Source organism: Nematolebias whitei, chromosome 16 (assembly GCF_014905685.2).
Source record: "Nematolebias whitei isolate Nwh7 chromosome 16, NemWhi1, whole genome shotgun sequence".
Lineage (NCBI taxonomy): Eukaryota > Metazoa > Chordata > Actinopteri > Cyprinodontiformes > Rivulidae > Nematolebias > Nematolebias whitei.
Genome location: NC_056513.1, coordinates 23,593,789 through 23,616,009, shown reverse-complemented (window position 1 = coordinate 23,616,009; position 22,221 = coordinate 23,593,789). Strand labels below are relative to the sequence as shown.

The 22,221-nt window shown below is 39.4% G+C and overlaps 2 protein-coding genes across 2 annotated transcripts in view; one reads left to right on the top strand and one right to left on the bottom strand.

The window, feature by feature from the left end:
- Nucleotides 1–562: 562 nt before the first annotated feature.
- On the top strand, nucleotides 563–5,641 carry LOC119422970 (poly(A)-specific ribonuclease PARN; the record flags this gene model as incomplete). The annotated part of the gene is given in 7 exon segments (XM_037690380.1): nucleotides 563–649; nucleotides 729–803; nucleotides 887–1,058; nucleotides 1,181–1,302; nucleotides 2,319–2,385; nucleotides 2,469–2,623; nucleotides 5,426–5,641. Coding segments are annotated over 7 exon segments (725 nt in total), but the record flags the coding sequence as incomplete, so codon positions are not given.
- Nucleotides 5,642–10,755: 5,114 nt separating this feature from the next.
- Nucleotides 10,756–22,221, bottom strand: part of LOC119422447 (RNA exonuclease 5) — a 15,446-nt gene continuing 3,980 nt past the window's right edge. The window contains exons 6-20 of the mRNA XM_037689821.1: nucleotides 21,939–22,046; nucleotides 21,229–21,314; nucleotides 19,381–19,496; nucleotides 19,019–19,157; nucleotides 18,584–18,678; nucleotides 18,413–18,515; nucleotides 18,251–18,339; nucleotides 15,945–16,053; nucleotides 14,625–14,741; nucleotides 14,412–14,549; nucleotides 14,150–14,242; nucleotides 13,704–14,061; nucleotides 13,426–13,610; nucleotides 10,922–11,031; nucleotides 10,756–10,846 (exon numbers count right to left, since the gene is read on the bottom strand). Coding sequence (XP_037545749.1) covers nucleotides 10,756–10,846; nucleotides 10,922–11,031; nucleotides 13,426–13,610; nucleotides 13,704–14,061; nucleotides 14,150–14,242; nucleotides 14,412–14,549; nucleotides 14,625–14,741; nucleotides 15,945–16,053; nucleotides 18,251–18,339; nucleotides 18,413–18,515; nucleotides 18,584–18,678; nucleotides 19,019–19,157; nucleotides 19,381–19,496; nucleotides 21,229–21,314; nucleotides 21,939–22,046 — 1,937 coding nt within the window. The remainder of the gene's footprint in view (nucleotides 10,847–10,921; nucleotides 11,032–13,425; nucleotides 13,611–13,703; nucleotides 14,062–14,149; nucleotides 14,243–14,411; nucleotides 14,550–14,624; nucleotides 14,742–15,944; nucleotides 16,054–18,250; nucleotides 18,340–18,412; nucleotides 18,516–18,583; nucleotides 18,679–19,018; nucleotides 19,158–19,380; nucleotides 19,497–21,228; nucleotides 21,315–21,938; nucleotides 22,047–22,221) is intronic.

The window sequence follows — 22,221 nt, the reverse complement described above, 5'->3', positions numbered from 1 at the left end:
GCTAGATTGATTTATTTTTAAGTTTTTCTTAGTTTCAGCTTGGAGTATCAGGGATGTTGGTTAGAGCAATTGGCTATTAAAGAATCCAGAGGGGAAAACTAAACCAATCTTCTTTTTTTGTGTGTGTGTGTCTTGGCTTGATTTTTGTGTTTATTTTTTATGAGCAGTTAGTATCTGACTTGATAAACCCAGCAGTCTGAGTGCTCCCATTTTTGAGAATCATTCTGGAAGTACAGCTCCGACCACAGCCACCAGCAGAGGAATATTTACCATCTGAAAAGAATCTCAACATTTAAATATATCAGTGATTAGAGAAAAATGGAACAAAAAGTGATGACAAATGTGGACAATGAAAATTTTTCAGTTGTATGAAAGTCCAGCAACAAAGTAATACTGTAAAGTAAAAACAACTTCACAATACTAAGATTTTAATGTTTTAACTGGTTAAAAAAAAAATCCATGAAGCTAAACAATGCTGCTCATTTGTACGATTTTATTTTTTGACTCTTCAGAATAAAGTCGTAATCGGTGAATGTAAATGAAAAATGTTTTGCCTCTTCAGTGCAGCCTAAAAGAGACCATGTCCTGTACGTCACCTTCCCTAAAGAATGGAAGACGAGTGACCTGTACCAGCTTTTCAGTGCCTTTGGTAAGTTACGGCGCGTGTTAATTTGGCTGCAGACAAACATCGCCCACTGTTTGTGACTCTCATTCTGTGATCCGCTCAGGTAACATCCAGGTGTCATGGATAGATGACACGTCGGCTTTTGTGTCCCTCAGTCAGACAGAGCAGGTGCAGATAGGTGAGTCCAGTTGAATACGCACGTCCGACTGGAGAAATGAGTACATGTTGGATACAATTAATATATAACGCCTGTTTAAACAGCTATGAACACCAGCCGCTATGCAGAGAGCTACAGGATCCAGACGTATGCAGAGTACATTCAGGGTAAGCATCAGGACAAGGAAAAGCCTGGCCAGACAACCAAAACCTGGGGTGAGGACGGCTGGGTGAAACCTCACCACTACTCTACTTCTGCTGGGTTTGGATACCCCAGGTATGCCTGTGCTGCTTCCCCACATCACATTGTGTATACGTGTGTCGTTGCTTCTGCAGGTATAAAAAATAAAAAGTTGCACAAAAAAAATTGTGACTCAATTTTATTTTATTTTTCCCTAGGAGGAAGCGCAGCATCAGTCCCATTCAAGGAGAACAAGGAACTGGAGAGGCTCCGGTTTTAGACCCCTGGAATAACTACTCGTTCTCAGACAGCACAGGAAAAAAGAAGATGAAATTTGATGGTATGGAAGCATGCAAGTCATACTTTCAGTTTCCCCATGAAAGCTAGAAGTAAATTAAGCAATGAGGAGGATAAGTAGTACAGTAGTCCCGTAATACTTCACGGTTCCGACTTTCATGGACTTTTTCGCGGGTTTTAAACGTAACATTGTACACTACACACGATTGGCTGATTGATGGAAGACGACCAACCAGGGCATTATGCTGTCGGGAGCACCAGGACATTTCCCGGTGGCCTGGCCCACTCAGTGATTGCAGAGGAGGACTAAAGGCTCAGTTCAGGTCGTGCATGATTATTTTAAATAAATAATCCGTACCACTCGTGCGGCTCACTCGGGTATAAGACGGACCCCCCGCCGCCCCTTCTTTCTTTTTCCAAGGCTGTCTGTCACAGCAGAGTCTCTGCTCTTCTGTGACAGACAGCCTCAGAAAGAGAAAGGAGGGGCAGGGGGGGTCTCTTCTGCTGTGACAGCCTTGGCAAAAGAAAGGAGGGGTGGGTTGTCTGTCTTACACCTGAGTGAGCCACACGAGCAGCATGGATTGTTTATTTAAAATAATCAAGCGCGACCCGAAAAGATAGTCCCTCTCGATGATCACTGAGCGGGCCAGGCCACCGGGAATTGTCCTGGGGCGATTGGCTCAGTAACTGTAGGCTCTCTTTTGCTGTGCTATTGTAGAGAGTTTAGACCATTAAGAACATTGCAGGAGTGTGGGGTTTATAAAGCCTTAATATATAAATGCTAAAATAAATATAACCTCCCTACTTTGTATATATTCACCTATTGCGGGGGTGTCTGGAACGTAACCCCAGCGATAAGTGAGAGCCTACTGTAAATATAAATATTACAACAAAGAACAAAAGTTTGAGTAAGCTTTGATTGTTTACACCTGAAAATAAGCTTAGCCAGACTTGTACATTTTTGTAGAGTTTTTTTCCCCATGTTTAGAGGTTCATATGAAAAATGTGTTGTGTAAAGATATTACTGTGAATCTTAAGTTTTCTGTTTTTATTTTCTAGATGCAACTGAACAGGCAAATGTTGACGCCATTGAGAGCAAAACCTCAGAGGGGTGGCTAAAGATAACGTATGTATCATTGTTTATCCTCATACTGTTTATCATCCTTCTGCTGTGTTGGAGCATGTCCTAAATGTTGCTGTCTTCTACAGGGAGGCATCACATTCAGCTGAGTCAAGTCCAGCCCTAGGCAAGAAAAGTCCTGAAGGCAAAGATCCAGGCAGTTGTGCTGATGGGACGAGCACCTGGCAACAAACTCCGGTTTCAACAAAAAAAGGTCAAAAGAACAAGAAAAAGAAGTCCGACGGTGTGTTGATCATTTCTTTTTCGCTGAATATCACATCACTAACAGGATGGGCTATTAAGTATAAATGGTAAATGTGGGAAACTATTAGTTGAGCAATTACATTTTTTCAGATGGGGGCATCAAGTAAAAAGTAATTAATTTGTATATCAGTCTTCTGCTCCAGAAAAACCCACATCAACATCTAGACTATAGAAATTGCATTTCCTGTGAAAATGCAGTGTGAATGCATATTGCTGAAGAACTTGCTGAAAAACAACTGAAATTAGCTAAAAACATGCTGGATGTAGCAGAAGATGAAGAACAAGCCTAAGATAGCCGAAAGAACACGTTTGATAAATTAAATTTGAATAAGTAGAAATGATCACAAAAATTAGTAAATTAGCAAAAAAAAAAAATCTGAAAAGGCAGAATGAAGCTTAAACCATCAGGAGAAAGTAGGAGCTGAAATGAGCTTAAAAAAAAAGTGGAATTGGTTGAAAAAGCTAAATTTAGCGCAAAACGGATAAAAAGTAGCTGAAATAGCAGAAACTATGAAAGTAGCATAAGTTACCAAAAATAACTTAAATGTATCTTAAACCACGGGCTGTTAGGTTCCTGTATGACCGGTGTCAGAGCCTGGTCCACATTGCCGGCAGTAAGTCGGGCTTGTTCTCGGTGAGAGTTGGACTCCGCCAAGGTTGCCCTTTGTCACCGATTCTGTTCATAACTTTTATGGACAGAATTTCTAGGCGCAGCCAAGGTGTTGAGGGGATCCGTTTTGGTGGCCTTAGGATTGCATCTCTGCTTTTTGCAGATGATGTGGTCTTATTGGCTTCATCAGATCGTGATCTACAGCTTTCGCTGGAGCGGTTCGCAGCCGAATGCGATGCGGCCAGGATGAAGATCAGTTCCTCCAAATCCAAGGCCATGGTCTTGAGCCGGAAAAGGGTAGAGTGCCCTCTCCGGGTTCTACCCCAAGTGGAGGAGTTTAAGTATCTTGGGGTCTTGTTCACGAATGAGGGAAATATGGAGCGTGAGATCGATAGGCGGATAGGTGCAGCATCTGCAGTGAAGCGGGCGCTCTATAGGTCTGTCGTGGTGAAGAGAGAGCTGAGTCAAAAGGCGAAGCTCTCAATTTACCGATCGATCTACGTTCCCACCCTCATCTATGGTCACGAGCTTTGGGTTGTGACCGAAAGAATGAGATCTCGGATACAAGCGGCCGAAATGAGTTTTCTCCGCAGGGTGTCTGGGCTCTCCCTTAGAGACAGGGTGAGAAGCTCGATCATCCGGGAGGGACTCAGAGTAGAGCCGCTGCTTCTCCACGTCGAGAGGAGCCAGTTGAGGTGGCTTGGGCATCTGTTTAGGATGCCTTCTGGACGCCTCCCTGGTGAGGTGTTCCGGGCACGTCCCACCTGGAGGAGACCCAGAGGAAGACCCAGGACCCGCTGGAGGGACTATGTTTCTCGGCTGGCCTGGGAACGCCTCGGGATTCCCCTGGAAGAGCTGGCCCAAGTGGCTGGGGAGAGGGAAGTCTGGGCCTCCCTACTTAGGCTGCTACCCCCGCGACCCGACCCGGATAAGCAGAAGAAAAAGGATGGATGGTATCTTAAACCAGCTTATATTAGCTGAAAAATGCTAAAATGCTTAAAAAAGTAGTTGAAAGGGTAGAACAAGCTTAAATTAGCAAAAGATAGAACGTTTGCACAATTACCGGTAGACTGAAAGAAGCAGAAGTGAGCAGTAAAAAGTGGAAATTCTGGGGAAAAAGCTCAAATTGGCACACACAAAAAAAATTGAATAGTAGCTAAAAATTTCTGAAAGAAGCTTAAATTACCAGAACAAAATGAAGCACATTTTTGCTGAATTAAACTGGAAAAAGTTGAAATTAGTGCAAAAAATGTGGAATTATCTGAAAAAGCTAAAATAAGCATTAAAAGGACTAAATAGTAGCTGAAATAGCAGAAGAAGCTGAAACTTGTAGAAATTAGCTGAAAGGAGCACAACAAGGTGGAATTGGCAGAAATAAGTTAGAAGCACAAAAATGTTTTAGTTAGCAGAAAGAATCTAAAAGGAGCAAAAGAACAGCTGAAATTTAGCTGAAAAAATATTTAAATTTGCACAAGGCAGCTGAAGCAGAACAGAATGTGAAAGGAGCAGTAAAAGTTTGTAAACGCATCTAAAGATATGAAAAATGAGCTCATTTCATTTTCTATTAGGGAAAAAACCATGGCAGAAAAGGCCAAATATTTCAAAAAGCTAAAGTTGCATCAATACCAAAAGTTATACCAAAAAAAATCTCCTGAAGGAGCTGAACGTTTTGATATTTGCTGAAATGGCACAAACATTGTGGAATGAGAAAGATGCCGAAAAATGGATCACAATCGTGTGAATGCTTCATAAACCCCTGGACTTCTGTTGTGCAATACTGACATTTCATACCCTTAGTCACCTTAACTACCTCATTAATATCCATAATGTGCAATATAATTGTGAAATACTTGTATTTTTTACTTTCATAGTGCTATTATATCTATATTGTGTTACATTTTTTATATTTTTAGTGTGTGTTTTTCTTAAGGCGTGTTTTTGCACTGAAAAGAGGAGTGGCTCTTAATTTCATTGTACTTGCGTATAACAACAATAAAGGCATTCTGATTCTGATGAACGTTCATACTGTTGTATAGCCGTCAGATCACTGGTGTTAGAAACTGACTGGAGGAAGTAGTGGGAAACAGTAAAAATATAACGATGTGATGGTGAGATCTTTATTAAAGATTGTGATTTTGTTTGAATCTTAAATGTCTCTTCCTCTTTCCTCAGCAACTGAATCTGCAGCGTCATTGTTTGAAGTCCCAGAAGTCTGGTAGCGAGAGGTGAGGAGCAGCAAAGCCACAATCTTATCCTGGGCTCGTGCTCTCTTCTTAGCAGTTGGAGCTCTCTCCTTTAGAGTCGCACAGCGCTACGAGATCTACATGCCCCAAATTAATTTGTTCACTCACCGCTGTAGATGCAGTGTCACCAATACCAGCCAACCATTACCAGAGAACACGAGCCATACCAGCTGCCATATTGTGATCAGTTATGAGGAGCAGGCACCTCCTCTTGATTAACACGTACATGAATATCACTTTAGAGCTCAAGTAGGTTTTCACTTATCCATCAATGTGCTCAAACTGGAATCTGCCACCACAGCCATGCAGTCACATTGAATTTAGACTTAAATTTTAATATCTGTAATCACTTTTTTTTTTGTTTTTTTTTTTGAGTGTTTGTGTTCCTGTGAAAATGTTTCATAAAAAGATCAAATGGCACTCGACAGATCCCGTACTGTATGTCAGGGTTATTAAATTTTTTTTATTGCCGTTTAAGTTTTTTGGGATCCTTTTTAAAGATTAAGTTCTCAACTCCTCTAGTTTTATCAAATACATGTGCTTATCAATAATAATACTGTGATATTTATTGTTGGTGGCATTTTCACCCTTCCTGCAAGGTGCTTGTTTTTTGTACAGAACCCTTTTGTGTTTTGGTGTTTTTGTATGCGTCTACCTGCAAAATTGTCTGTAATTCTGTAATGCAAAAGGTGTAAACTTTAAAAATACATTTTCTTTTTTGTATAAGTTTAAAAATGCTTAAATATTTCCTTTTTAAAGGGGAAAATTAAAGAACGTTTCTTAGTAAATTTTGTGCATTTTTTTTTCTCTTCATTGCATTTTACTGAAATCTCGTCCAAGCCCTACAATAGTGTGAATATTTATTAAGCAGTCACTATTGTGATCCATTTTTCTTTTGTTTTTTGGCATTTTACTCGTTCCACAATTTTTGTGCTATTTCAGCACGTATCGAAACGTTCAGCTCTTCCAGGACGATCCTGCGATGACTTGGTATTGGTGCAACTAACTTTTTGAAATATTTAGCCTTTTCTGCCATTTTTTTTTTTTTCTCATAGAAAATCAGTTGAGCTCATTTTACATCCTTCAAATCTTTAGATGTGTCTACAAACTTTTACTGCTCCTTTCACATTTTGTTCTGCTTCAGCTTCTTTCAGCTTCCTCCTGTAAATGTAAACACTTTTTCAGCTAATTTCAGCTGATTAAAAAAAAAAAAAATGTGTTGTGCTACTTTCATATTCTTTCTGCTAACAATATTTTTGTTCTGACTTTTTTTCTGCAAATTTCAGCTACTATGTAGTTGTTTTTATGCACATTTTTGTGTTCTAGCTAATTTTGGCCATTTTAAAATATGGTCAAGTTTTTTGTGGTAATTTCTGCTAAGTAATTTCAGCCTAATTAACTTTCTGATCATTTCAGTTTATGGTTGTTTCAGCCTTATTCTGCTAGTTAGCTTTTTCAGCTAATTCCACCTCTTTCTGGTCGTTTAACTTCTTTCTGCCATTTTAGCTAACTTCAACTTTTTTTGTTTAGCTTATTTCCTAGTGTTTGTGTCAATTTTTGCTTATTTCATTTCAACAAATGTGTTCATTCTTTCTGCTAATTTAGGCTTGTTCTTCCATTTCAGCTACATTTCAACATGCTGCCTTAGCTACTTGTAATTTCAGCTGTTTTTCAGCAAGTTTTGCAATAAGCACACTGCATTTTCACAAGAAATGCAATTTCTCTAGTTGGATATAAAATGCAATTTTAAGTTAAACCACAGATGCTGTAGAACATTTATTTCACAATTAAAATTTTTCAAATTGACAGGTGACTTTAAAAGCTAAAAGGAATTTTTTTTTTTTTTAATTTATGCTTAAATTACAGTGTCTTGCGAAAGTATTCGTCCCCCTTGAACTTTTTAACCTTTTCCCACATTTCAGGCTTCAAACGTAAAGATATAAAATTTTATTTTTTTGTGAAAAATCAACAAGTGGGACACAATCGTGAAGTGGAATGAAATTGATTGGATGTGTCAAACTTTTTTAACAAATAAACTGAAAAGTGGGGCGTGCAATATTATTCGGCCTCCTTGCGTTAATACTTTGTAGCGCCGCCTTTTGCTGCAGTTCCAGCTGCAAGTCTCTTGGGGTATGTCACTATCAGTTTTTGAATGTAAATGGAATTTTTGAGATTTTTCAATCAGGATATAAACAACTGCACAGCACCGAGACAGCTTTAGTAAGGGTCTGTAATGACATTCTGCTAGCGAATGACTCTGGTCAGTCTGTGATCCTGGTACTCCTCGACCTTACCGCTGCATTTGACACTGTTGATCACATCATCCTTATGTCACGGCTAGAACACTGGGTTGGGATTACAGGGGTGGTGCTAGAATGGTTCCGTTCGTATCTGGGTGACAGGAGTTTCTGTGTTAACTTTGACAATCATTTTTCTGCTTCTGTCCCTCTTTCCTGTGGGGTCCCACAAGGCTCCATCCTTGGACCCCTTCTGTTCTCATTGTATCTGCTCCCCTTGGGGTCAATCCTGAGCAAACATGGTATTTCGTTTCACTGTTACGCCGATGACTCTCAGATCTATCTGCCTTTAAAACCAAACAGTTCTTGCTCCATCCTCCCTTTGCTAAAATGTCTTGATGACATCAAGACTTGGATGGCTGCAAACTTCTTGAGTTTTAATGATCAGAAGACTGAGGTCATTGTGTTTAACCCAAGCTCTACCACTGTCACTGATCCTGTAAACCTGCACTCCCTTCAGCCTCATCTAAAGCAGTCGGTTACCGATCTCGGGGTAGTGTTAGACTCGGACTTTAAGTTTAATAAACAGATCAACTCTGTTCTACAAAAAAGCTTCTTTCAGCTAAGGCAAATAGCAAAGCTTAAGTCCGTTCTGTCCAGATCTGACCTTGAAAAACAAGTCCATGCATTTATTACTTCCCGGCTGGACTACTGTAACTCACTTTATGTTGGGGTTAGTCAGGCTTCACTTTCACGTCTCCAGCTCGTACAAAATGCTGCAGCTCGGCTTTTAACAGGAACTCACAGGTTTGAGCACATTACTCCGGTTCTGTCCTCTCTTCACTGGCTTCCTGTACGTGTCAGAGTTGATTTTAAAATTCTCCTGCTGACATTCAAGTGCATTAACGGCCTTGCACCATCATACCTCTCCGACCTTCTTCATCCTTATACTCCTTCTCGGGCTTTGAGATCATCAGACCAGCTGCTTTTGGCCGTACCAAAAACCAGCTGAAGCTCAGAGGAGATCGAGCGTTCTCAGTCGTGGGCCCTAAACTTGGGAACAATCTGCCCATCAACATTCGACAGGCCACCTCAGTCTCTGCTTTTAAATCTCTCCTAAAAACACATTTATACTCATTGACATTTAACACAGGGTGATCAGCTTTAGATCTAGTTTTTCATTGATGCTGATTCTGTTTATGCTTTTGTTATTATTCCTATTTAACACAAGGTCATCTGATCTGATTTAGTATTTCATTGTTTCTAATTGTTTTTGGTTTTATATTTTTATTCCATGTGCTGTAAATATATCTTGCTACTTTTTATCTGATGATGTGATATTTTTGTTAAGCACTTTGGTAACAGTTTCTGTTTTAAATGTGCTCTATAAATAAATCTGACTTGACTTGACTATCAGTTTTGCACATGGAGACACTGAAATTCTTGCCCATTCTTTGTTGCAAAACAGCTCGAGCTCAGTGAGGTTGGATGGAGAGCGTTTGTGAACAGCCGTCTTCAGCTCTTTCCACAGATTCTCAATTGGATTCAGGTCTGGACTTTGACTTGACCATTCCAACACCTGGATACGTTTATTTGTGAACCATTCCATTGTAGATTTGGCTTTATGTTTTGGATCATTGTGTTGTTGGAAGATAAATCTCCGTCCCAGTCTCAGGTCTCTTGCAGACTCAAACAGGTTTTCTTCCAGAATGGTCCTGTATTTGGCCCCATCCATTTTCCCATCAATTCTGACCATCTTCCCTGTCCCTGCTGATGAAAAGCAGGCCCAAACCATGATGCTGCCACCACCATGTTTGACAGTGGGGATGGTGTGTTCAGGGTGATGAGCTGTGTTGCTTTTACATCAAACATATCGTTTTGAATTGTGGCCAAACAGTTTGATTTTGGTTTCATGTGACCAGAGCACCTTCTTCCACATGTTTGGTTTGTCTCCCAGGTGCTTGTGACAAACTTTAAACAACACTTTTTATGGATATCTTTGAGGAATGGCTTTCTTCTTGCCACTCTTCCATAAAGGCCAAATTTGTGCAGCGTATGACTGATTGTTGTCCTATGGACAGACTCTCCCACCTCAGCTGTAGATCTCTGCAGTTCATCCAGAGTGATCATGGGCCTCTTGGCTGCATCTCTGATCAGTCTTCTCCTTGTTCCAAGATGAAAGTTTAGAGGGACGGCCGGGTCTTGGTAGATTTGCAGTGGTCTGATACTCCTTCCATTTCAATATGATTGCTTGCACAGTGCTCCTTGGGATGTTTAAAGCTTGGGAAATCTTTTTGTATTCAAATCCAGCTTTAAACTTCTCCACAACGGTATCTCGGACCTGCCTGGTGTGTTCCTTGGTCTTCATGATGCTCCCTGCGCTTTGAACAGAACCCTGAGACTATCACAGTGCAGGTGCATTTATACGGAGACTTGATTACACACAGGTGGATTCTATTTATCATCATCAGTCATTTGGGACAACATTGGATCATTCATAGATCCTCACTGAACTTCTGGAGTGAGTTTGCTGCACTGAAAGTAAAGGGGCCCAATAATATTACACGCCCCACTTTTCAGTTTTTTGTTTAAAAAGTTTGACACATCCAATAAATTTCATTCCACTTCACGATTGTGTCCCACTTGTTGATTCTTCACAAAATATTAAAATTTTATATCTTTATGTTTTTAAGCCTGAAATGTGGCAAAAGGTTGAAAAGTTCAATGGGACCGAATATTTTCGCAAGGCACTGTAGGTTAAATCGAGATAAATCTAGGTTACACTGTATTTTATTTTTAACCCAGTCACTTAAGTAGAAAGAAATGGATTATTCAAATGACAATGTAGGTCTGAATTGTATTCAAGCCCTTGAGACAAAAACAGTCAGTTGTGTAATGTTTAATTTCTATCACCACAAATTATATTCTGAATATTTTCAGGCAACAACAGACGGGGTTCTGTTATTTCTGTACACCTCATGAGTCCATCTGAAGTTTATTTGTGGATTCCACTTCAAGTGACTCAAGCTGTCCGTGTTGGTAATTTGTTGACTACATTTCCACAGGATTCTTTCAACTCAAATAGGCATAAACCAGGATGGTCGCCATTCGTGCTGCAACAGAAAAAGGAAAAACCTTGTAGTAAAATAATTTTAATACTTTATACAAAGCAACCCCCCACAGTTTACCTAATGTGTCCAGGCAGAAGCACCACCGACAACGTGCCGTCTGGAAGGGAGTTGAAGACTTTTCTCAGCCGGAAGTCCAGTTTTTTCATCATGCGATGCATTTCCTGATCCTACACATGTTGCAAATTGGAAACTTCATAATGTGCTCTAAATAATCAAATATGAAAGGTAAACTACTAAACTGGGAGGGGGAAAAAAAAAACAGATTTAAAAAGTCACAATAAAACAAGACAAAGGATTACAGTAGTCCCTCGCTACTTTGCGGTTCGTTTACCACGGACTGACTATCGCAGTTTTTCAAAATAAGATTGGACATGACACACAATTGGCTGATTGACGGATGAGCCACACGATCAGCATGGAATTTTTATTTAAAATAAATTATTTTAAATTAACACCTGCTGCACCTGTGTGCAGCCCACACTGCAGGATAAACTTCCTGCTGCAGCTGATCAGCTCTTCACCGTGCAGAAAGAAAGTGGGCGGGGCTAAGAGCGCTTGCAGGCTGTGGAGACAGGGAGCTGAAATCATGACATTCTGTGCTCTTAGAGTGTTTAGTTTGAAACATTGTTTAGAATATTACAAGAGTGTGGGAAGGGTTTAAAACGCCTTAATATATATAAATATATAAATACTAAAATAAAATACTACTTACTACTTGTACTACTATTCCTACTTTGCGGTTTTTCAATTATCGCGGGTCTTCAGGGTACAGATCCCCTGAGATAAACGATGGACTACTATAGCTCAAATCCTTTGAAGTGGGGTTCTTCAGAAAGGTTACAATCAACATCTTACCTGATGTAGATCACTCTTTGAACAACCTCAGTTTGGAGAAACAGTTTAATTCTGACATAACTGACGAGCTAACAGCTAATCAGAGTTTCTATAACAACTCTAATATCAACAGTTATAAAATTTTTAGACCCGCATTGTTTTGAGAAGGCTGCAATTCGCTTAGGTCTTGATTCCACTAGGACTACCTATTGGCTCATCAGTCAGGTCCAAAGTAAACTGTTTTTCTTAACTGAGTTGTTCAAAGAGCTATCTACAATATGAAAGGTGTTGTTCATAAATTTTCTAAAGAACCTAACGTTAAAAGGTCCGAGCTATCACTTTAGACCAGAAGTGGACAACACTTTATTCCAAAGGGCCACATCAAGACGTTTAAAGCAATCAAAGGCTGCTTAGAGAACTGGAAAATAAATTATCTTTATGACAAATAATCTAGAAGTCTTTTTTTTTTTTTTTTTTTCAGGCTTTGTCTTGTAGCATAGTTAGCATGCTTTATAAAACGTCTTTCCAATATATTTTAGGAATACAAGACATATTTGGTATTTGGCTCTTATGACAATATATTATACACATTACCTTAGCATGTTATATATGTAGGCCTGTCACGATAACAAATTTTGCTGGCCGATTGTCTCAGAAATTATTGCAATTAACGATAATATTGTTTGAAATTTAACAATAATTAATTATCAAATTTTTGAAGAAATGTTGATTTGTTTGGAGTGTAGTACCTTTTTTGACCATCTGATGGCAGTATAAGACTGTCTGAACCAAAGGATGGATATTTGAGTTGCGTGTCTCTCTAAGAAAAATGGGAGGGAGGGCCCTTGACATGACATGGGCTGACATGGTGATATGGCGGACGCTCGGTGGTTTGAGCTCTTTAGCATAGCATTTTTCACACAACACTTTTAATAAAAAACATCAGTAAACAAGTTCTCAGCTTTTTTTTTTTGCAGAGAAAAACAAGTTTTTAACAAAGGCACGGGTTTCAACTGTGAATTTTGGAGCTTTGACAAGACGGAGGTTTATTCCCGAGGTCGGCCTGTTAGCTTAGCTCGTAGCTTAGCTTCTCAGCTTAGCTGCTTTTAATGATCCAAAAATGTGATTTTGGACAGTTAAAACAGATTTTAAAGAGAAAGGGAGGGGTCAGTGAAGAGCACTGGAGTTGAGCCTTTTGTCATCCAGTGTCTTCAGTGGAAAGAGACACGAAGAAAAAAAAAGCCGGTCAATGAAAATGAGGTCGATAATTTTCATTCATCATGCGATTAACTGATTTATTGTTTATCGCGACAGGCCTAGATACATGTTAGCGGAAATATGCTAAACAAACGTATACATTTGTATTTCTAAGTCTTTAAGGTTCGGTTTAGTTCTGGAAACACATTAACTTAAAAAATGTTTTTTTTTTTAAGTTAGAAGGAAGGAAGATGGAAAGATAAGGAAGATGTTTAATTTAAATTTCCTCAAGCCTTCTTGATAAATTGCTGTTTTTTTATTTAAACTAAAGATATTGGGGGCCTGATGAAATTATCCAAGGGCCACTTTTGGCCCTCGGGCCTTAAGTTTTTCACATCTGCTTTAGACAGACAGCAGCTGATGTTTTGAGCTCTTTCCTGTTGTGCAAACAAAAGTCTAAACCTTCACATCAAAATGCACTCAATCAAAAGTCTGCATGGAGTTCAACAATGTCTGCACAATCTCTGTACCTGTGAACTGTCTGTATATGCTCTTCTCTGTTCCTCAGCTGTGTTCGCATTTTTTCCGTCTGTTGTCATGGAAACCCATGAAGGTAGGTGGGGCGGAGTCACAGATGGGCAAGTAAGGAAATGGTCCTGCAGCAGGTCCTCGGAGGAGCCGAGAGCAGCACGTTTGGCCTCTGGGCTCTTAAACTCTGTCGAGCAGACACAATCGAGTTACAGCCCAACGCAAAATCTAACACTTAGCTCTGAATCGAGAGAAATAAAATAAAACAGATTTAACTCACCTATACATGCATGTCTTGTGTGCTTTTCTGGTTTGCCAGGTGGGATGATGCTCTCCACAGGACCAAAGTGGCCAAACGTCTCTCTGACAGTTTCCTCAGACAGTTTAGATGTGAGATCCACCTCTTTACCTTTTTTTGGTTTACCAGGTGGCAGCCCATTTGCCTTTTTAACACAAGCGACACCGGAACATTTTGCATCTAGTGTGTATCCATTAACCTTTGTTGAAAGGTTTAAACGCTGAGCTGTATGCTGACTCAGTTTTACAACATAAAGGTTGCATGCGTTAGATGGTTCATTCATTAAAGCCTCGAGATTCAGATCCAGGTCCAACATTGATCCGTGCATGGGCCTCTGCACCTGCAATATAAAAAAACACATTAAATGGAGCATAATTATATTGTAAAAGAGAAAAAGTAAAATGTCCCTAATAAATAAAAAATGCTACCTTGATGGGCTGGCCCAGGACACTGAGTCCGTCCAGAACTTTTAAAGCTAGGATTGCTCCTTCCAGCATCTCAAACTCTACCTCTGCATGGACCTAAGAACAAAACGTGAGGAAACAAACTGAAGAAATTAACGCTTGTCCAGAACCTATGAAAATGTGCACAGCTCAACTAGAGTACTAATGAACACCACATATGAAGAAGTTGTAAATATGGTGAATGTTAAAAATTCAAATAATATAAAAACCCTCCAGTGAGACGTACTCTGACACCTGCGTTCAACATTTGGACTTTTCGAACTCGCCCGCAGCGACGAAACAGTCGCTTCACTTCTTTCTCAGAGAAATGTGAATGGAAAGGCCCGGCAAACACGACGCACATATCCCGAAGATTCGCACGCACCTGAAGAATAAATGCAGCATGTCGTCCATTCCTCCAGATTAAAAATAAATGAATAAATGAAGATAATTGCCTCACATTCTGGTGCAACTGCTGATGGTGAGCAAAGCATCTTTTCCGATGGTCTGAGAATGAGGAAAACTGGAGGACGGAGAGGAAGCGGTGCTTAGTCTTCTTCCTGAAAGATGACACCACCTGCAGATGAGAGGACACCGTCCCAAAAATCAAGGAGACGAGGTGAGATAGTTTAGATGAAGATATCAAAGACAAAGAGGAAAAGTGTGATAAAAAATGCTTCTGATTATATTAAGACAGCACTGTGGCAGAACAGCCTGGTACTGGTATGATTATATATATATATATATATATATATTTTTTTTTAAAACAAGTCCTTTTATTAAGTTTTGCTTTTTAGAACACAAACACACACAAAAAATATAAATAAACAAAACACAGAACACACCGGATCCCCTCCTACACCGGATCAGTCACACATACATAAATAATCTATACAGGCACTGATGTTCTTCACAAATGATAGGAAAGGTTGCCAGGTGTCTCAGACTCTTCCTGCAGAACCCTTCAAGGTCTATCTGATTTTGTTTCCAGATGGATATGGTACATGACCTCTCTTATCCAGTGTATATAGGCTGGGGGGTGTGGGTCCTTCCAGTTGCACAAAATCAGCCTCCTAGCCAGAAGAGAGCCAAAGGCAACTACATCCTTCTCGCATTTGCTTAAGGACATATCCACAGGAACCACCCTGAACAGTGAGATTAGTGGTGATGGGAGCACAGTTTTGCCACATATCCCAGAGAGGGCATCAAAAATAGATTGCCAAAAGGTCTGCAGTCAGGGACAGGTCCAGAATGTATGCAGGAGTGTAGCTGGAGATTGTTTACAATGATTGCATGCAGGGTCCAGGTCGGCTTTGATCTTGGACAGCTTGTCTTTGGACCAGTGCAGCCTGTGCACTACCTTGAATTACAGCGCGTCTCAGACTGAGGATGAGTAAATGTTCCTAATGATCTTTTGACAGATTGAGTCTGATATGAGTTCCTCCAAGTCCGTTTCCCGTTTCAGTTTAAGGGAGTCCAAACTGGACTCGTGTTATGAACTGAGCAGTGTATACATCTTGCTAAGGGCCTCCTTGGTAGATATCATTTTATCTTTAAATGATTACTGAAAATCACTTTACAAACTGAACCCCAGCGCCACTCCTAATTGCCAGTTATCAATCCTGCTCATGGCCAAACTAAGATTACTCATCAATACTAGATCTGCTGATGTCTAACAAACAGACATCACAGAATCTGTTTCAAAATGAAACCGGAGTGAAGAGGACTACAGAAAATAAAAGCTCCTGTTTTAAAAAACCCACACGGTGTAACGCCTCACCTCTTTGTCAGAGTTGAGCCACTGCTGGTTGGACAGGTCCAGAGTGACGTCAGAACACTTCCCTATGAAGATGACAAACCTACCAAGTGTCTGCAGGACATCAGTAAACCTGTGGGGAAAACATCAGAAATACCCCCGTTGAAGATGTGATGATGTGAGTTTCACTCAAATCTGTCCAGCAGTTCCTGAAATATTTTGCTAACAGGCAGTGCTGCCTGTAACTGTTAACGCCAAAGTTTTAGGCAAAGATGTTGATCAACGTGTAACGCTCAGGCTAAGTGATGTGAATGACTCTCGGCTATGACCACTAGAAAATTTAGCACACCTGTGCAAATGACTGAGTTATAGCCGATTTTACGTTTCAAGGTCACTCAGCTGTGGCAGCCATCTTGAAAAAGATAAAATTTAAAAAGTAATATGTTTAGGTGCTCATTCATTAATTATCTTCTGAACGTTTCAATAAAATCCATCTGGTGGTGTAGAATAGGGGTTCTCAAACATTTTGGAGAAAAAGTTTCAGGGACCACCTCATAACCCTCATGTTTATTAAATAATTTTCTTCCATTTGTCTCTTTAATGCGATGGAAATATTTGTGTAACATAAATACTGAAGACCTGTTCTTTAATATTGTTAATGAAATTTTTATACTTTTAAACATGGTGTATTTTTCATTCGAGACACACTTAATTAACAAAATTTTTAATTTCAACTTCCAAAAATTAGTTTTGAGAAAATTAACAGAATTAAAAACCATTTTACAACTTTACCTATTCAATTAATGAACATAATAAATGTATTACCACTTCTTTAAGTTATTACAGAAAACTCTTTACATTAAACTGCACAGAATCAGAACAGCAGCAGTCAGACCAAGTAACAGCTTCATTTGTAAAATGATCGATGTCAGAATGCAAACAGTGGGTGGGCCCGGGGTGGGGTGGTGAGGGGTGGGGTGGTGAGGGGTGGTGAGGGGTGGGGTGGTGAGGGGAGAAGGGGTTCTCTGCAGACCAAAAGTGGGTGTTTCTAAAGAATAGGCGTTTGTAGAGGGCAAACACTGACTGGCAGCTGTATTTTCTGTCTCTTTAGGTAAATTACGTCAGCTCTTTTTTTTTTTTAACTGAAGGTTTCTAAGAAACAGCGTTATATCTGCTGTCAAACACAAGAAGAGTCTCTTTTGTTCTTGGTTGTAGCTGCACCTGACACAGGTTGGCTTGAGTGTGGTCTGGGTACAATGAAATATGAAGCATCTGAAGCAAAACCTGCTCCCATTTGTCAAAAAGTCTGGTCTCAATTAAACATCATGAGTCCTGTAACGAGAAAACGGCCCAAAACAAAAGCTAAAAATAAAATTTGCTCTGTAGAAGTTCTTCTATGATCTGATCTATGAAAGGAGTTAAAACATGGAGTAGGATTAACACAAAATGTGAGACAACTGAGGAAGTTAAGCAGTAAACAGAAATATCTGCTCCAGTTGCAGAAATCTTACAGAAACTGACGATCACTCGTCTGCAGTGACTGATTTAAAAGGTCGAACAAGAAAATGTGACGTTAAAGGAAACATCCTTTGTCCTAAAGCCAGTTTAAGTATCATTATTATTTTGGTTACTTTATTTTTCTTTCTTTATGAATTGATTTGAACTATTTTCACATTATTCAACAACCCAAACAGATTTTGTTGTTTTATATAATGGCTAGGTATTAAAAAACAAACATTTAGCTCTCCCCACTAACCATTTATGTTGCTCTTATTTTGAAATGTAACCGAAAGTTCTGTGTTAAGAGAGGCGGAAAGAGAAGTTATGGAGATGTTGCTAATGTCGAACCGGTTAACACCATGGACATAATATCTCTGCGGTTAACACAATCTGCCAATAATGCTTTGTTTTTGTTGTCCAATCAGATGTGGCCCTTCCAGATATACCTTTTGTATTTGTCTGCAGAGATACCTACTTGGGTGAGGGGGGTCCAGAAAATTTTGAATAAAGTAGATGTGATTTCCTGCATTTTGGTGTATTTTAACGGGTTTTTCAACATCTATGTGCTTGTAAATAAATAAATAAAATAAAATAAAAAAAATTTGTGTTTGTTTTGCGGACCCCCAAGCACTGGTTCGTGGATCCCCAGGGGTCCAGGGACCCCAGTTTGAGAACCACTGATTTAGAAGATGTTTTTCTAATGTTACAGACGAAAACTGTGAGGATGAGAAGCGACATAACTTACACGATCAAAAGCCATTTTGACTATAAAACATTAAGAACTGCTTGTTCTGTAGAGTCAGAACTTCCTGTAAATGTAAACGTCGTACCTGTGACTTGGTGTTGGTGCAGACGTGCACTCAGAGGACACCTCCTCTAGTTCGTATCCCCACAGCTCCTCCAGATGAAGCTCCACAACCTGACAGCCAGGAAAAAGAAAGCGTTTGCTCATTCTGTGCGTGGGTGCGAGTCTTAAAAAAGCTGTTTCCTACCTGATGAGGTCCGGTTTTGATAAAGTACTGAGCCAGCTCCAGAGTGGCCACAGCGTCCTCGGTGGAATCGTGACCTCTGGTCTCTTCAGTTTGGATTTGCCTCCTAGGAAGTGAGTAATAAATTAAACTGATGACTCTAAAAAGAAGGAAATACAAACGAAACTAACTCACTTCAACACCCTCTCTGTCAAAACCTTGAGCTTAAACCTCTGCCCAAATTCTCTCCTGTACAGCAACGATGTGTCGATTACATGTTGGTGAATGAGCTGGTAAAAAACACACAAAATATACAAAAACAATTAAATCACAAGCAGTTTTTGTGCTTACACAACCCTGATGTCTGCTTATAATTGATCTGAGGTGTGAAGCTAAAATAAATTTAATACTGTGGACAGAAATGTCTAAATTATTTGAGTTGGAGCATCAAACTAACTTTCAACAGAATCATATTCATAAAACCTGAAAACTAGCTTTTTGCCAGCAATGACAACAAAACAGCTGAGAGACCGCTTCGATTTTATTAGACGTTAAACCATTGAAATAGTCAAATGTGTACAAAAACACTGAAGTAAACTTAAAGAGAAGCAGTTTGTTCAAGTTACTAACTTTCAGTGCAACGAGGTCATTGTTGAGCGAATGGCCCACCAACACGGCGTTGCCTGGCAACAGCATCATGAGCTTGGCTTGAACGTCCTTCAGGGTGGTTGTGATTGGTTGCAGCATGGCTGCAGTGATGCCTGAGAACCTGTCAGGAAGAATACACACATTAATGTTTGATCCCCGTGAGTCAACAGGATGGAAAAAAATGTGCTTTGACCTTTAATTGTTCTATATGAACAGTAAATTACTTTACTCCACCAGTCAAACACTGTAACTACATGTTTCAGTTCATCAGTCTGTGAGGCTTCACGGACATTTTTACCAACAGAAGAGAGACAGTGGGAGAGAAAGTGTGCGTGTGTGTGTACTTGGTAAGGTAGTTGAGAATACGGCTTTGTGGTTTCACCAGTTCGTCCAACACACAGTTCCCATCTCCATCCACCAGAGAGACACGAGTCAACTCATACCCGTTTACTGTTAGACACTAAAAACACAAAGACAAACTGTTTGGAGCAGCTGAACGAAGACACACGCAGAAAGATGCTGAAACACATGAAAACACCCTGAAACATGTTGAGGCATACTTCTTATATTTTAACGCGTGAAAGACAATTCAGCATTTTGATACACTTAGCTTAGCTTTTAGCAACAATTTTGCTACTTCTTGATGTTTTATTGTTTTTTTTTTAACTACAGTTCTGCACATTGAGGCTTTTAGCTGCAGTTTTACTTATTTTATGTCATAGTCCATTTTATTTCTATAGCACATACAAACAATGGAAGTTGACCCAAGTGCTTTACAAATGAGTCAAACAAAAGATAAAAGCAAAGCAACAAGAATTATTAAAAGAGCAAGTAACACTAACATAAAATACAGAAGAACACTATAAAACAAATCAAACAGGGAAAAACGATGGTTCGAATATGAATTTGGCCGGAACACAAATAGTGGGCGAAGGTGTGTGTGTGTGTGGGGGGGGGGGTTCTGTGGGTTCTCCCCCAGAAATTTTTGAATAACAGAGATGCCATTTCCTGCATTTTGGTGTATTTTAACGTGTTGTTAAACATCTGTTTACCTACATTTGTAAACACTTGATTAAATTGATTAAAAACAGGTTTCTGTTGTAAATGAGTCCTCGAGGCTCAATGAGACTAACAACCTGTGTAAATAAAGGTTGAATTGAAATGACCTTTTTAGAGCGTAAGAAGAAAAGACCGTGTGAATAGAGTAGCTCCAATTCTGTCAAGCAAAATCCTTTAGACTCGGCGTTCACACGGCGTTTTCACAGAATATGCAAATTCTAGTGCATAAAACTTTAGAGTTTATTAGTGAGCGCTGACAGTTCTACTTGAATTAAACAAGCTTTGATCCTGGAAACTGAAATGGTTTTGATCTATAGCTGGAGAATATATATTAACATTTAACATAAAAATTTACAACTGCTGCTTTAAACTCAGACAGCTGGAGCACAAAATGACCACATTTCCTCACTCTGCTGCTCTCTTTACTTGCTCTCCTCTACTGGATTGTATTTGTAATTATTTATATCTTTAACATGTTTTTCTTTTTGTCTTTCTTCCAATAAAAGTTCACCTGGACTTGTCATTCTTTGTTTCTCCTTCCTGTCCTCTCAAACCCAGCCAGTCGAAGCAGACCATCCTGAGTCTGGCTCTGCTAGAGGGTTCTTCCTGTTAAAACGGAGTTTTTCCTTTCCACTGTTGCCTTTGCGCTTGCTCAGGACGGGAGACTGAGATGAAGTGCAGACTCAGCACAATCTGCTGGCTTCCTTAGATAGAGAACTTTTACAAGTGGCTTTTGTATGTATGTGAATGTTTCTGTTCAGTGCCCTGAGACGACTTCTGTTGTGACTTGGCGCTATATAAATAAATGGAATTGAATATAAATTAATTGAATTTAATTGAATTTCACACACTGCAGCACAGACAAGTTTCAACCACTGCAGCAGCTGTAAACACAAAGTTCAAGGATGTGCAAAAAAATACACAAGTAGATGCTTCCAATTTACAGTAAGGCCCATTGTAATATTAAAATATTAAAAAAATCTGAACAAAGTTAAAAGGATTTTACACACAATGTCTAAATCAACACCTTTTTAAGTCTGAGATAATTAAACCTGCGTCCGCACAAGTATACTGCTTGTTATACAGAAACATGATTCTCCACAAAAAGCTACCAGTAACTCAAGTCATCTCACCATTTCACAGTCCAGTCCGTAGAGAGGGCTGTCATCAGTGACATGAACATTCACTGTGCACCTGAAGTCCTCAAAGCCTGGCATTCCTGTGTCGAATCAAAGTAAAAACCATGTCCAAGCTCACTGATCAAAATCTGAAAAGACATTTTGTTCTCCAGGGTGGATACATGGACAAACATTCAAGCATTTCAATAAAACAATGACATCCTGGAGACACTGTTGGTGACAGAAAGGAATCTTGTACACGTGTTGCCTCTACGCTCAGATAGGGTTTCCTTACTAAGGTCTCCTAACAAAGCATCTATTATCTGTAATAACAAACTGTTATTCTTTCCCTTTATTTTTTCTTATTCTTTTCTTGAAGCCAGTTGTAAAACATATTTAACACATCGCTTCATAAACCATGCTCAGCAGTAACTTATTCACAGTCGCATATTTTTCGGACTATAAGGCGCATTAAGCGAAATAAAACAGTCAGATAAGTCAAACTTTATTCAACTCATTCACAATAATCACATAAAATAGGTTCGAGGTCAGTAAGCACAACCAGAATTAATACATAGTGCGCACCTGATTATAAGGCTCACTGTCGATTTTTGAGAAAATGAAAGGATTTTCATAAGGAAGTGTGCCTTATAGTCTGAAAAATACAGTAACTAAACATTGTATGTTTTTCATTAAAATAATAACTCCAAATAAACTTCCATCACCTTTGACAGGGTAGTGGTTCATAATCATCTCTTCTGTGGTGAGAATGTAAGCGGTTAACCCTCTCCTCTGCGGCCCATATGCTGTGATAACTGGGTGCTCCGTCAGTGCTGCAGCAGTGCACAAAAACATACAAGAAAACACAAGAAAACACAAAAACACATGCCAGAAATTAGTTTTGATTCTATGACTTGACATTCAAGTGACAAATGTACATAAAAACCTTGTTTTAATATACATATATACACATATACATATGTATATACATATGTATATGTGTATATA